Raw genomic sequence first — 16,444 nt, 5'->3', positions numbered from 1 at the left:
ATCTGTTTGTCCTAAATTGTATATGTTGATCCCTCTAGACGACACTCTCGGACTGGAGTTATTTTTCTGTGCAGAGCAATGAAGGCCTCTACGTGAATGTTTATGGTGCAGCTCGGGTGCCATGCCTTATGCTATTGGACTCCAAGAACACAACTGCATTCAGGAATGTCTCTATGGAAGAAATGCCTTCTGTCCATTGATCCATTTTGATACCCTTATGTTTTTTTGGAGCCAACACAAATTGATCCCAGGATCAATTATTTTTGCTCGCAGCAATAATGGTAAAAAAGTGAACCTCAGTGCTGACTTGGTCTCGACTCGACACAAATCTTACGAAATCAAAAGTGGTTCATAAAATGCCAGCGCATGGCAGAGACTGGGAGTGAGATTACGCTTGCTGACGACAGTGTCATGCTAATGAACTTTTTGCTATGTGTGCGTTTTTTGATTGAGCAAATATGCGGACTGTGCAGATTGCTTCGTGACTGATAAAGATAATAAAGTCTTAATGATAATAAAATCCCTTCCCATTTTGATCTGGTGATAAATATGACAGAATGTTGTAAAATGTGACTAATTTACATGTGAATGAACTAATATCGGGCAGATGATTAAAAAAAAAGTGATTACAGCATTTGTTTGAGGGCACATTCTGTTTAGCATGTCTTTAAAGTCAATAATGAAACTGCAGAGAGCAGCAACAAAAAATCAGGCTTTTGTTTGAAGGTAAAATTGGACGACGATTAAAACAACATCTGCCATTTATTTGTTCCCTGATCAATTTTAGTGCCCGCATCATTTTTACATACAGACCTTTTTACATAAGTGCAAATCTTCAGCACAATCAACAGTCCTGTTAAAGTCAAAATTGCTGAAATAATTATTTGCAGAGTCGAGGCCAAGCAGGTAGTGGGCACTCAAAATCTTCACTCTTACCACAATAACTATTTTAGAGAGGTTAAGCGGCTAGAGAAGGACAAGAATAGAAGATCATGCAGTGTGATGATCACATCAATAATACAGGGAAGAAAAGACCTGGGGCATTGACACAAAAGTCAAGTGCGACCTATTGACATTTTGGTCAGGTAGACCGGCCTTTCATCATTAGTCGAGGAGCAGATGGTGTCATCATCGTCTTCCTTGTCGATCAAACTGGAAATATTATCATATCACTTGCACCTCATAAAGATAGGTACTATGTTTCGCCAGTGGTGATACTGAACCGGGGCAGGTTTGGTGCTATGCTACCAGATTCAGGTGGTGATGCTGAGGTGGGAAAGCTCTTTTGGGCTTTTTTTTTTGTCGTACATATTTGAGCTGTGCAACAAATTCCATAGAGAGTGACTGAAAAACAAAATAAAACAACCATAACCAGAATTTGAATTAATTGGCTCTGGGATGGGAAACGAGAAGTTTAAAAAAGTCACGCGAGTTTGAGTGAGAGTGCTGTAAAATTTGTTGTCCAGTCTGGATGTTTGGCGGCCCTTACTTGTACAAAGTCCAACATACATAATATTGTATCGACAAATGTTTTTGGCTATTGTTGTGCTACAAGGTGCAATAAAAGTAATTAATATAGTCTGAAGACATGTGTTTCTGTTTACTTTCTTGTGTTTCACTAAGGATGTGGCATGACAGTGTGCCCATTATCACCCCTATTCATTCATCTTTGTTTATTTACTAACAAAACAAGCCTTAGAGAAAGGCTAGAGTTTTTGCAAGAAGCTCAGCTGAGGTCATGAGATGCTTTAACAAAATGTCGCCGTCCAGTCAATTCCAGGGACATTGTTTTCTTCGTTTGAGTTTCTGATAATGCAACACAAAAAGACCAAATAGATGCTCAAAATAAAAATTGAAAACAGAAAAGAAAACTTAAACAAGGAAGTACACATATTAGAATGCGTTTTTTGTTGTTGCTTTCATAACGTTTTACTGATCTTATTCCAGCACAAAGTATTGTCTTTTGCTTGTTTCAGTCACAATGCGTCTTCCGTTGTTTGTTTTCTACCTCTGTGTAAAATTGTGGTGCACCATTAAAATAAAGACAGACCGATATTCCAATTATTAAATCACTTCATTGTGCAAAATTTTCTAGTCGCTCCATTTGAGAACTTATAATGGCCATGTTTACAAAAACAAGTCGAAAACCTTGTTTAAAACAAAACATTAAAAATTTTGTGACTCAACAAAGAATATGTCTTACTTTAATTATCCTGTTTACATGTCTCAGAATACTGTCTGAGATTGCAGCGATGATAAGTAGAAAACACACTATCACGTTGCAAAGCTTTTATTCCTCCCTTAGTAATGTGTCAATTTGCTAAGTACTCACCATTCTGTGGATTTTGATTATCACAAAACAATGTTTACATGACAGTTTCTAGTTGAAAGTCAGAATCAGAATCAGTGTCTTTGTAAACAAGAAAATTAGTCACCATTTGCATGTCACGTAATGCAATCTGGTATGGCAACGTGTTTGTACACAACAGCAACGCAGTGATCGGAAAATGGGAAAGTGTTGATTGTTTGAGAAGTCACGAGACATGTTAATTAAGCCTCTAAAAATCTACCTTCAAGGCAGCAAATTTTGTTTTGAGGGAAGCAATCAGATTGCCCAAGGAAGAGAGAAAACGATGGGGTGGAGAAATAATTACAGAGAAAAAGAACCAGAGGAGGCCATTTGTGTCAAGTGAGGCAGACGCCATGTCAGTTTATCCAGCAGATAAACAAGGAGCCTCACAGAAGCACATGACTGGCACTAGCAAAAATATTCCTATTTTAATGTATTCTTCACATTGAAAAAAAAAGAAAGGGTTGATTCGGCAAGTAGCCAACCTTTAGCGCAAAGGTGTCAAACTCATTTTTTGTTGCGGGCCATATCGGAGTTATGGATTCCCTCGTGGGGGCCATTAATGACTTAAATAGAAATGTATGTGTGTAGATATTATTACATACTCAAAACAGAATTTTCCAATTTATTTTGAAATTGGAATCATAACAACAAATGTTGCAATATCTCATTGTTATTAAAAGGAAGGAATCAAGAGTTTTGCTATTTTAACAAGAAACATTGAGTCGACACTCGTGATTTTAATTTTGCGGGCCACATAAAATGATGTGGTGGGCCGAATCTGGCCCCCAGGCCTTGAGTTTGACACCTGTGCTTTAGAGTGTGTACAACGGTTTCTTGACAGCAAACAGAAAGGTGAAGCCAGTAGTTAGTTTGCCAGAATGACATATCCGCTTTTGGGGTCGGGTTCAAGAGAGATGATGTGTGAAAGGCATCATCTTTGTCCAAAGGCTCATTTTACCGAGGAGATAATCGCCTATCCTCTTTCATCATGTTAAAAGGATTTTTGCAGATTCGGGGATTTTCTCCATGATGCAAAATGTTGGCAACCTTTTTTATTGCCCACAGAGGACTTCTCTGCGAACGGATGGAACACATTGATATGCAACACGGGTTTCAGAAAAATGTTTGCCTGATGCGACAACATTTTATTTGTTAGTGGCAACTCGTGATTTAAATAAAATAACTAAACTGTATTTAGGGCTGCAACTAACTATTTTGACAATCGATTACTCTGCCAATTATTTGGTCGATTAATAGATTAACCAAGAAAAAAAATTCCAGACCTTTTTTTAAAGATTAAAGATTAAAGATTAAAGTCCCAATGATCGTCACACACACACCTGGGTGTGGTGAAAGTTGTCCTCTGCATTTAACCCATCCCCGTGTGATTTTAATCCATCCCCTGGGGGAGAGGGGAGCAGTGAGCAGCAGCGGTGCCGCGCTCGGGAATCAGTTGGTGATCTAACCCCCCAATTCCAACCCTTAATGCTGAGTGCCAAGCAGGGAGGCAATGGGTCCCATTTTTATAGTCTTTGGTATGACCCGGCCGGGGTTTGAACCCACAACCTTCCAGTCTCAGGGCGGACACTCTACCACTAGGCCACTGAGCTGGTATTAAAGGCTATTATTTCAAATAGTGTAGAAAATGCACACAACCTAAATTAATTAACATTCATTTACTGGTTTGGTTTAACATTTCAGAAAATAGGCAAAAATGTTGATCATTGTTTTTCAACATAAAAGCAAATGTTTTTGAATTTTATTTCAAAACCATTATTTTCAATTCAAAGGCTGAAATTCCAAGGTCTTGAACGGTTAAACTGGGTCTTTAAACAATTATTTCTCAAAAATACTTAGCGTGTGGAGTTTGCATGTTCTCCCCGGGCCCGCGTGGGTTTTCTCCGGGCACTCCGGTTTCCTCCCACATCCCAAAAACATGCTTGGTAGGCCGATTGAAGACTCCAAATTGTCCCTAGGTGTGAGTGCGAGTGCAAATGGTTGTTTGTCTCTGTGTTCCCTGCGATTGGCTGGCAACCGGTTCAGGGTGTCCCCCGCCTACTGCCCGATGACGGCTGGGATAGGCTCCAGCACTCCCGCGACCCCTGTGGGGACTAAGCGGTTCAGAAAATGGATGGATGGATGGATGAATACTTAGCGATTAATTTGTTAATTGATGAGTTGTCGATTAATTGATTAAACACTGCACCTCTAAATTTAGTATCATAGAATATATCTATTACTATTAATATTTGTTCAATTTGTGCAGCACAATGTACTAATGATTAGAACGTCTGCCTCAAGGTTTGGTGGTTCACAGTCTCGAAGTCTTGCAATTGACAATGTAACTTCTTCCAGACTGATATATATTCAATCCATTTTTCATTTGTTCTTGAAGTTGATGATCCAAATCGTTAAAGTGCAATTAACATGCAAAATAAATAAATAAATAAACAAGGAAGGAAGCAAATAGCTATTTACAGAACTCTATGAACAGTTTTGTGACATTTAAAGAAAAGTTTGCTTCATTTGTGATGTCATTGAGAGCACTCCTGGGGGAAATTACACTCTCCTCAGTATCGCCTTTCCACTGTGAATTGTTCGTGCGTCCCACCATTACGGCCCAGTCTCGCAACGTAATTGAGGTTACTGTCTCTCTGGATGTATTCCAGATCAAGAAATTAAATCTGGAGACCTTGACCGGTGTCCTCTCGAACATCAAATAAAATCTCGTTCCTCTAATTGCTTACAGTTTGTAATTACATGACTTACACCTTCTGAATTTGACGTGATTAATTCCATATTACTACAATTCAAGTGCGCCTTTTCTGTTCAAATGACAAGTACGTATATGACTCCGAAAGCAACAGTATGCAGCCATTGGCTGGCAATAACTGATTTTCTCTCAGACAATTCACAAAACAGAATTAATAAACTTCGTCCAAACAAATCTTTAGTCAACTAAAGTGGAGCATCCGATGTAGTGGATCCGCTGGACACAATCGATTCTGTAACCAAACTTCCCAAGTTATTGTTGTACAATGTGAAATCTTGAAAAAATGATTCTTCTTCTGATTTCTTAGCCGTATGCATGATGTTTTAAATAACATTGCCGAGTGTCATTCTAGGGTAAAGACAAAATGACCCACCACAGCATTAAAAATATAAAAGCACTCATCCTTTGAAGATGGCCTGACAGAGCCCTAAATGCAGTCATGGAGGTCATAAAAGCTAAATAGTTTAAACGCTCACTGAGCTAAGGTCTGACAAGATTTGCAGTTGTCTTGCGCGACCTTGTGAATATTTATGGTTTAAAATACAACTTTTGCTTGACTTTGAACATCATTTGTGTCCCCAGATTTTAGTTGGACTCCAAATTGGACTATAATAGTGTTCTGATCGCCTTTTACAACAGCCGGATGGCGAGAATGTATTTCCTCCAAGTGTCAACAATGGCCCAAATTCTTATTTTCTTCACAATAGGCCCAATGCAGCTTTCTGCAATTTGTATTCATAATTGCAAAACTGTGCCTCAGCGTCGAGCCTTTTCACTCCTCATACAAGCATCAGCAGCTATGGGTGGTTGCCCTCCACTTAATGATGCCATTTTATCCACAGTAAGCTTCCACTATGAACGTTTGACATCATTTCCTCAGTCCTTCACAGACATTTATGTCGTTTTGATTCTAACCTTACGCTTCAACTGCAGTTGTGTGAAAACAGGAAGATGTCCTTTAACAGTGACTCCAAAAAGCATTGTTCTGTTTGCTCTCTGTGCATTTATGGTTTGGCCCTATGATATTTATTTTTAGGAAGGTCTCACTGCAGTCAAATAGCAATGTAACTTTGGTTGAGGGGTTAATGTAACCAAATACAGAGCCAATTAGCAGTTTCACTGCAGTCAGGATGATAGTCTAGTGCAGTGATTCCCATCCACTGTACCGTGAGAGATCATTAGGTGTGCTGTGGGAAATGAACCAATTTCACTGAAATGGTCTGAAAATCTTTCATCTACGGTATCTATGCCAGCAACAGGCAGAGTAATTCAATGTTTTTCCACTAAGTGCCATTCCTGTAGGTACAACTTATCTGTGTGTATTACCTGTTTCCATGCAGGTTCAGGCAACACAATTATTTTTCCTTTGGTTTTAACTAAACAGGCAGTAAATAAAGTATGTGAATAAACTAAGATGAGCTCATTATTTAACTATAATGCTGGTATTTTGCAAAATGGAAAGAAATTGACTGTTTTACATTGTTAAAGAGAGCAAGCCACTTTTAAAACTTTCTAGAGTATGGTCAGAAATTTTTAAACTAAAATTTGGACATAAGTGGACATTGTCCCATACTTCCATGCATTTTCTCTGTGTACTGGGGCTTCTTTGCTCACCTAAGAAACATGTATTAGGTACTGGAAATTGAATGAGAATGTCAACGGTTGTTTGTCTAAATGTCTGAAGTGTCACTCGTCTCTCGTCAAAGTCAACTGGGATAGGCTCCTGCTCACCCGCCATCTGATGAGGGCAAAAGCCAGAGAAAATGGAAAGATGACAGCCTGCGGGGATGCTATTTTTAGCCAATACCTTCACGATACAAACCCATAGTGTTTATTGTTGTTTTGTAAAACAGATTGATTAACGGACTCGCAAACTGAGTGACTGATTAATGCAGCCTGTGGAGTCACCTTGTCACAGTCACCACTGATCAAATATTCTACACTGCTGCTATTATTTTGGATATGCAATATGAATGCCCCCCCCCCCCCCCCCCGAGAAAGCTAATGATGATAAAACTCTCAGCCCTGGAAGAAGTTAGTGACGGTCATTACAAAATCAAATAAAACGTTTTTTTGTTACCTGACCCAATGGCTATGGGAAGCAGTTGCAGCCTGGTACGCTAGGGGGCAGAGTGTGAAGCGAGTGCCCTGACTTGTGTGCCCAAGGGAACACTGAAATATGGCCACATCTGCTACTTAGGATCACAAAGCAGCTGGCCAGCTCCCCCTAAGATGCAGCCATCACATCGCTATTCTCATCCACCCACGAGCTTCAATGAGCTAGACTGAGAGCTGTAGTCATAGCAACGGGCAGACCTGCTGATGCCCTTGGGGATCATTTCTTGACAGAGTTCCTCGGTGTCCTCCCTTTTGGCATTTGCACGACGCTGCAATTGCCGGGAAGATGTTTGCCTCAGTGTCCCCTGACACCCTTCATTGCTATCTCACTTTTTCTCAAAAGTCAGGAATTTTAATTCATGTAAGCAGTTTATAGGCACAAAGCAATGTTCCTTTATTTCTGCTTCAGTAAGAAGCAAACTACATTGGTTTGTTTAAAGGAATTTCTCTTCAGGAAGTTGATGCAAATTTTTTGTTAGCGTGTCAATGGCCTTTTACATTGACTTTAGCATTAGCATTGGTGGTGTTATTAAAACTAATCATGTCTTGTATTTAAATATACAATTAGCGTAATTAATTTTGCGATGTGTTTAATTCTACGGTTAACTCCAAGAGGGGTGTCGTTAAATAGTTTAAAGCACACTCGGGGAGGGCAGATTCACATAAGTTCTCAGATAACATGCTACATTCAGGGTACTTTCATAATGTCGGAAATTCAAAAACACAGATACTGCTGGAGTGCTCTAATTACGGAAGGACCTTGTTGAAGATCATACAAACATACAGATTTGCTTAAATTCAAGGATAAATCTAGACTGGAAAGAACATTTTGAATGTGAGGAAATCTTATCTCATGCGTAGACAGTGAAGTATGGGGGTCTATAAATATTTGTGTCCCAAGAGAGTTACATGGGTTATAAATGAGGTAGATCAAGTAAAGAACCCTGAGGTACACCTTTAAAAAGTGGTAACAGTTCTGAGAGAAGACCCTGCACCCTCAGAGAGCTTGCACCCGGGAGCATTACCAAGGCATAGTTCTCAGAGTGGTCTAGTCCTAACGAGGACTAGCAGTGTAAAAAAAATAGGTGGACGGATGGATTTAGCTTAAGTTTCATACATCCGAGATGTGTCCAAGATGCTACTGACATTCACAGTGACAAATGACACACACCTGATGCTTGAGCATCCTTGGCACCTCCTCGAAGACCTGCCAGATGGGTGTCCCGCCACAACCTGGAGAGGGGAGCAGATGGCGATTAAAACTCATTAGAGGGACAGAGAGAAAAGGGCAAAGACATGTAGGTAGACGTGCACTGCCAAAAAGCCTACCTAAGGATGTAATAATAGACGGTGGATAATAGATGAGGGCAAGTCTTTGAGGGGGGAAAAAAATTATTTTTCTGCGACAGTACCAGCTGGCAACATTTGTCACTACTGTTCACCTCAAATTCCGACAGATGAATGTCGAATAGTTTATTATCTACTTAGACCTTTTTTAATACATGGTTTAATGGATTTCTCCTCATGTGCATGGGATTAAAAATAAAGTTATCAGAGATAAATGGTCTCTTATGAGACACAAGGTAGATATCCGTTATGGACCACCGAAATTATAGATGAGCCATGTCCCTTGTAAGCCACTGTTAGCACAAACTACAAGTGACAAGAATTTAAATCAATAAACTATTGACCAAAGGACTCAGCCTCCAGTTAGTGACAGTTTGTTGTCTGCCTGTGGCACTCACAAAAGTGTTTGCTCTTGCATCCATGCATAATGACTAACTGAGCAATCTTGACATAGTCTTTCTCTTCTCCCCATTTTAAAACATTAACGTCACAGGCGGTTTAATCTCTAACCAAGTCAGATACTAAAATGCTTATGTAATTCCGTCGCATTTCCATCACTTTGTTTGTGACATTTTCCTGCCATAGACAATCCCATTCCACACACACAGTCGGCACAGTCTAACTGTAATTTCGCTCTTACTTCCTCCCACGCAGGCATCTGTAAAAGGGAACTGGTGGTTTACAACAGTGGCAGGGATACTATTGGTTGATTCTGTGCTTAATACTTTTTTTGCATTCTCTCGTCTTATGTCCTTGATAAGAGCAAGTCAGGTCTCACATGTCTGATGCTTTAATTGTGTATCAAAGGAAAATCTGTACATTTTTACATGAACATGATTTCGTGATATATGCTCACAATCATCTTGTTCATTCTTCATACTGGATTGATTCATCATGTAACAAGTTGCAGTTTTAGCAAACAGAGAAAGAGGTGCAATGTCATTTTTGATGTCCATATATCCACAGGTGAATGATTTGGAAAAGGAGTGTGGCCTTTGCAGTGCAAACCCGTCCCATGCTGCTCCCTCCTCTCAGGGGATGGCCGAGGTCCAGGATGGACACATATACGCCTGTGACAGGTATTCAGTGATACTTCAGTAGAGCTTTATTTAAGACCTAGTATCAATCAATTAATCGACTTGATCAACGCTTGCAAAAGCTTCTTATACCATTTGTCAAGCCTTCTCCAAAATGGTGTGTGTGTTATGCGTGTTTAGCTCTGCAATGTTAGAGGAGAGCCAAGATGGTATGGACAGTTGTACCCTAAGTCCTGCCACAGCTAGACAGGTCACCATCCAGCGGCACCCGACTCAAGGCTTCGGCTTCATTGCAGGCAGCCAGAGGCCTGTCATTGTACGCTCCGTCTCTGCTGGTGAGTGCGTATGAGGGGGACTAATAAAAGGAGTGACGGTTGGTTATGTAAGACGAAATCAATTGAAGTGTTTAACTTCGTATGCTGCTTGTGTGCTGCCATCTATCCACAGACGGACCTTCCTTTGGTAAGCTTCTCCCCGGAGATCAGATCTTGGCCATTAACGAGGAGACGGTGAGCGACGCGCCCCGAGAGAGAGTCATAGACCTTGTAAGGTAGCATCCTTTACTGTCCCGGGGGGGGGGGGGGGGGGGGGGAATGTTTAAGGCCAGGGGAGCAAGTGTGAGTGAGGCCAAATGAAAAGTAACAGGGAACACAGGTACAAAGAGGGTGGCCCAAAAGAGACTCAATGTTTCCTGGTGTGACGGATGCATGACCACATGAACACATAATGGTGGAAATAGCAGAAAGAAAGTGGCGAAGCTCTCCAAACGCTGTGCTGCACGTGGCGTTACCTAACCCACTCTACTCTCTTGTCTCCCCATAGACGCTGCAAAGACACGATTGTTCTCACTGTGCTGCAGCCTCATCAGGTGCGTACAAGTACTTTATGCTCATCATTTCTTTTCACGCGTGTCTTAACAAGCCCACCCACACATTTGGTGCTTAATTATTAGAGTACTGGTAATTTCTCTTCTAGTAACACTGTCTGCAAAGCTCCAGGTCGTTCGTTAAAAGCATCTATCCATCACGGGGGAATGTAATTTGCTGAATAAACTGCGTATTTTGAGCTGGTGAAATGATGAGGTCAAAATGCAGATGGGTGTTCAAAGTTGAAAGTTTCAACTTATTTTAAATTGTGGTGATGCACAAAGCATATACCGTATTTTCCGGACTATAAGGCGCACCTAAAAACCTAACATTTTCTCAAAAGCCGACAGTGCGCCTTATAGTCCGGTGCGCCTTATATATGGACCAAATTCCTAAATTTAAACTGGCCCGAAGCATTGTGTCATGAAATCAATCATAAGTGGCCCGCTGAAGACTATGAATCATGAATCAAAAAGACTATGGATCATTATTTTGTGATTATAAAGTAATTTGTTGCGTCTGAACTTGAACTAAAAAAGATAACATGGCGAATGATTTGATTTGGATTAAAAATCTGACATGATGCATTAATGGTGCGCCTTATATAAGGACAGCGCTTTAAAATGGACCATTCATTGAAGGTGCGCCTTATAGTCCGGTGCGCCTTATAGTCCGGAAAAAGAATTTCTTCTTTTACTTCAATATGTACATTTAGATGTGTTCAACAAATGGAGCACCTTTGGTTTGAAGGGTACGCCCTGAACCGGTCGCCATCAATAATATAACAAAAACAAAATAATTGACCTTGCCGTATGACTTTCTCATCTCTTTCATGGCTACGGACAACTGTACTTTCTCTTTTTACTTTCCCACAGTCACCTAAATCTGCCTTCATAAGTGCAGCCAAAAAGGCCCGTCTGCGAACTAACCCGCCTAAAGTGCGATTTTCAGAACAAGTGTCCATCAGTGATCCAGACTCAGTAAGTCTTTGCATCTCTCTGACACTTATTGTTGCCCTTTCCCTCAATCTCCCACAGCTCATTTCTCTTGTTTGATCCGCAAATATCCTCTCTCAAGCCACTCTTCACAAAATGATGTATGTGTGCGTGCGTGTGTGTGTGCGTCTGTGCGTGCGTGTGTGTTTGTCTGTGTAACAAAGAGAATGCTTTTGGGTGAAAAGTTTAGCCTCGAATAAATTGCTTTTCAGTTTAAAATTCTCAGTTGAGCAACCATAAATCCACAGTCAGCTCACTTGCCTTGTGGTCATCGTGTGACAAGTATTGTCGTTCCATTGTGTGTGGAAAATGATGACAATTATTCTCTCGCCGGCCATACCATCGCTCACTAGATTTCAATGCAAACGTCAAAATGGATGGCGTGCAATCAGTTCAAGGACTTATTGGCTTTGCTCTCACTTCAAAGCGCTGATGTCACCACATGTCTGGGGTGGGATTTGCGGATTGCTATTATATGCTGTCATGACCCTTCATTATAGTCCTCGATTAATTGGGAGTCAGTGACAGCGTATCTCAACACTCTCAATTTACTGAGGAATTTTTTTCTAACTGTGCAGAAAACATCATGGCAGTTCTTATGTTGCCACGTTTCCCAAAAAAGTAAATCGATCTACAGCATGCCTTGTTTTTGGTAGACTTTTCAAATTGGGCACAGAGGATTGATTTTCTTATCACTGGGATCCAACAGATTTGTATTACTTTGTTGGGCAGGCGACGTGAACTTTAATCATTGCTGATTTTTATAAGCTTGTCCAGCCTGATGGTACCAGCATCGTGCAAATGTCAGTTTCTTTAATTACACCTTGAGACCATGACTGTCAATAAAAAAAATAAAAAAAAGGGTTCCTGGATCTCTTTCTTACTTAAACTAATTGTCTGCTTCTCTTGGGAATCGATCAGAGTTGATCCAAAGTTAAACAACGTGGAAAGGGGTTTCCGTGATTGGTGCAACAACAAGTCAAGACAGTTGGAGATTAATCTTTGCCTCCACTGATGAGAACACAAGCTGATATTGACAAGTTAAAAGCTTAGTATTGACAAAGAAGGAGAAAGATGAGGCAAAAGAATGTAGTTTCTCATCACACTCCAATATACCATTAACTAGAATGAGAGTGCAGGTCTATTTTAAGACAACATTCCTTTGGATTAGCTTTTTTTGTTTCCCCTTGGCCCATGTCTCGCATGGTGGCCCGATTGTATGAAAAGATTGGAAAACGTTTTGGGACTTTTCATTCTCCTCACTATCTGAATTATATTGAAATCTGTAGGCTACTGAAGATGCTCGGAACAAGAACAACAGCTGGTAATGTGACGACTTGCATTAAGGCAAAACAGGCTGATGAGCAACTGTTGAGGACTCAGATCGCATTGTCAGATGCATTGTTGAATTAAAATCAACAAACTGTCATGCATTAAGTTTGGATTTTCTTCTTACAAACCAAAACATGAGATTTAAAAAGGTTTGTTTTGATGAAGATTTAAGGCGATTATCTTTTAAATAAAAAAATAAAATCTGACGCGCTTTAAGAAACATTACCATCTGTAGGTCTTTTATGGCTGCATAATCACGACTAAATCATACCTTAAAAACCCTCCTGTGAGATGAAAAAAAAAAGATGAGAGGGAAGTAGGATTCCAATCACCTTGCAGGAAGAATGGACTGCAGCGTACTTCATAACTTTCCTTCAAACAAATGCTAAAAGCACAAAGCCTGGCTCCCCCACTGTGCTTCCACTCACACAAATCTGTCTTCTATCTGATCCTGCAATGTATTTATGTACGCAAGACATACTGACCGTAACACCTGCTGAATTTCTTACCGCAAGCGAGCACAACTAACATCAAGCGCAAGCCAATACCATTGTCTCCTTCCGTCTCTTTCAGACAATGCTGAAGGACGACTCCTTGCTACTCATACCCAATGTGCTGAAGGTGTTTTTAGAGAATGGACAGATTAAGTCTTTTACCTTTGATAGCCGAACAACTGTGAGGGTAAGTAAGATGCAGTATGTAACATAATTTAGACTGGAGTCTAACGACCCTTAGCAAAACAACAAATATATTTATTTATCGCACGTGCTGACCACATGATAGGCTCTCAGGAACCTCTCTGGTTTGGAGTCTTCCACGTTTCCCATAACTAAAACTCTCATCAATGTGATTAAGAACCTGAAGCAATAAATGAGTTCGGTCAGGCTCTGTCATTCCCTTTGAAAAATGTGACAAGATCTCTGAACAGACTCATTATATTGACTCCATTAGATTTCATGGATCTGCTCATTGCAAGAGAGAAAGGGGGGGGGGACCTGAAACAGCTTTTACATTAAAAGAGAGATGAAAACTGTCTCTGTCAGCCTGATTAAATGGTATTTCAGCATAATAGCAAGGCGCGGATCAATAAAGAAAACTGCGGATTAAATCAATGGTGCACCAGAATGCACTGTCGCATGGACTTAGCTTTCCTGCAGCATTCGAGGCCACAATTTTGTAGCCCGCTTGATTGGAGGACTTTTTCCTCATTTACGGAAAACCCTCCAAGTTCCTACAGTAAAACTGCATGCCCTTGCTTTTAAGAGATAGCGATTGCTCACGATTAGAACAAGAGCAGGAGCCAAACTACATTAACATGTCAGTGCTACAAGATCTCTCATCTAATAAAACTAAACATCACCCATTGAAACAAATGTGCCCAAGAACAAAAGTTTGACCGCAACACTCAAGTATTTAGTATGTACTCACTGTGCAGAATGAAGAATATATACAGAAAGTCTCCATTGCTCAAAATGACAGCTATGACACTGAAGTATAGAATGAGGAAGGACCCATCACGCTGATATCACTATGACAAATTGGTACGAATAAAAATACAGTGTAACCAAGGTGGAAATTGTCTCCATATATCAAAGTATTTGTTGCAATACTTCTATGCTGCAATATTTTTTTTATCTAATCGCCATTGCTTTCCATCCAGGATGTGATCTCTTCGCTGCAGGACCGCCTGTCACTGCGCTACATTGAGCATTTTGCCCTCGTGCTGGAAGGTGGTGGTCTCGACCAGAGTCAAAAGTTATTACTGCTGCAGGAGAACCAACCCTTGACGCACGTAAATACAACATGTGTAAAACATAATAATAATAATTCATTTAAATACAGCAGAACCTACAGTAAAGTCAAGCATAAGCTATTCCGTGATGCTTGTTGACTTCCAAATTGTCAATTTTCTTTTCAAAGGTCATGTAAAACTGCCCATCTTTTTTGTGTTGGTAATTATTCTGATTATTCTCAATTGTCAGACAAGCGATGGGAACCACAGCAGCCAATATAAAGTAACTCTTTGACAATGCCAGATAAAACCCATACAGTCTACTACTTTGTTCAACTTCAATTAAATTAGTTTGACTCTTCCGCGTGTTGCTTCTATTTCTGGTAATGTGGTAATCATCACACATTTTCTTTTTTCATCACTACTTGCAAAATGTTCACTTCTGGTAAATACTAGCTATAAAAAGTGCTAATAAACATATTCAGGGGCAATTGTTAGGATTCCAAAACATATTAGGTAATGGACAATAGCCTCACGTGCTAGCCACACACCTAGCCCGTAAATAAAGAGTGCAGCTGAACTTTTGGTTAGATGATTAAAAAATAAATAGTATGGTACAAACACAAAATGTGTCTGTGGCCCTTAAAGATGTGTTGCTATTTACTTTTAAATTCATTAAATCTGTTCCTCTTTACACGCAACCTGAGCAATGAGATTTTTTTTTAGTTTTGTTTCTTGATTATTCCCAATGTGAACCAAAAATGACGTGAGGGCAAGCATAACTAGGATGAAAACAATTTTGACACCCCTACTATAGTCATTCACTGAGCAGAAGTCACAAAAAAATTCCTGACAACCCATATGACTTCACACACGATCATGTTTTGAACGGTTTGATTTTTTTAATCTGTGAAAATACGACTAAGAGTTCTACTCTGTCTTTCTGCAGGTGGTGCATAGAACCTATTTCCAAGGAATGAAGTGTCTGTTTCGTATCTGCTTCTTCCCGAAGGACCCAGCAGACCTGTTGAGACGGGACCCTGCTGCATTTGAATACCTCTACATTCAGGTAAAGCACTGGATCAAATGATTCAGTATAAGAACGCTGTTGGGGAGGGAGCTGTCCCAACCAAGAGCAGGCTGTTCAATGAGAGCCTGGACAGTTATATTACCCAGGTATTGACGGTTTTAAAGAGTTCAGTCAAATGCTTCTTTTTTCACTCATACTGAGGGACCAACTCATTTTGAAAAGATCATACTGAAACAAATATTGCTCTACTTATTGTGCAAATCAATTCACAAACATTACACTGCCATAATCGACACGTTCTCGTTCCAATAAAAGAGTTGATCTTGGCTGATTTTAGCAAATGCACATTCTGACGAGTCAGACCTAAGACACTTTATCACATTTGCCTCTACAATGTATTAACATGATGATCAATTTGTATGATTTCGCAATTAGTACTTAGACTTAAACTAATGTCATGACTCAGACAACGGTCCCTGTGTTTAATGGTGCTGTTTGGTGCAATTAGCAGTGTGCTAAGAATCACATGTCATGTCCTCACAGAATCGTAATGATGTAATCAAAGAGCGCTTTGGCATGGACTGGAAGTCTGACATCACGTTGCGATTGGCCGCTCTCCATATCTACATCACTGTGTCCTCAGCAAGGCCCAATCAAAAGATCTCTCTGAAGCACGTAGAGTAAGTTCCCCCAAGTTATTTACATTGCAACAGTATTTACAATGCTTAACTTTTTCCATATTTTATGATACAGCCTCATTCCAAAATGGAATAAATGCTTTTTTTTTCCCTCACCACCACATATGACAAAAAAATATTTTTTGTACATTTATTAAAACTAAGAAACAAATAAATCACATTT

The 16,444-nt window shown here is 40.0% G+C and overlaps 1 protein-coding gene and 1 long non-coding RNA gene across 6 annotated transcripts in view; one reads left to right on the top strand and one right to left on the bottom strand.

Moving 5' to 3' along the window:
- The window catches only part of LOC119128668, an 85,349-nt gene that overhangs the window by 58,668 nt on the left and 10,237 nt on the right, over positions 1–16,444 (bottom strand). For both annotated transcript variants that reach the window (XR_005099060.1, XR_005099059.1), the window contains exon 3: positions 8,416–8,477. This is a non-coding gene — a long non-coding RNA (uncharacterized LOC119128668). The remainder of the gene's footprint in view (positions 1–8,415; positions 8,478–16,444) is intronic.
- The window catches only part of frmpd3 (FERM and PDZ domain containing 3), a 61,703-nt gene that overhangs the window by 37,585 nt on the left and 7,674 nt on the right, over positions 1–16,444 (top strand). For 2 of the 4 annotated variants that reach the window (XM_037261259.1, XM_037261263.1), the window contains exons 3-11: positions 9,558–9,670; positions 9,809–9,963; positions 10,076–10,178; positions 10,451–10,496; positions 11,370–11,474; positions 13,395–13,502; positions 14,482–14,613; positions 15,503–15,622; positions 16,127–16,263. In XM_037261259.1, coding sequence (XP_037117154.1) covers positions 9,630–9,670; positions 9,809–9,963; positions 10,076–10,178; positions 10,451–10,496; positions 11,370–11,474; positions 13,395–13,502; positions 14,482–14,613; positions 15,503–15,622; positions 16,127–16,263 — 947 coding nt within the window. In that variant the 5' untranslated portion in view covers positions 9,558–9,629. Of the gene's footprint in view, positions 1–9,557; positions 9,671–9,808; positions 9,964–10,075; positions 10,179–10,450; positions 10,497–11,369; positions 11,475–13,394; positions 13,503–14,481; positions 14,614–15,502; positions 15,623–16,126; positions 16,264–16,444 lie in introns of those variants that run through there. The other 2 variants (XM_037261261.1, XM_037261260.1) reach the window with 2 other exon arrangements.

Source organism: Syngnathus acus, chromosome 10 (genome assembly GCF_901709675.1).
Source record: "Syngnathus acus chromosome 10, fSynAcu1.2, whole genome shotgun sequence".
In the NCBI taxonomy this organism is placed as follows: Eukaryota; Metazoa; Chordata; class Actinopteri; order Syngnathiformes; family Syngnathidae; genus Syngnathus; species Syngnathus acus.
The sequence above is the reverse complement of the archived record's forward strand: the minus strand, read 5'-3'. Positions and strand labels throughout refer to the sequence as shown.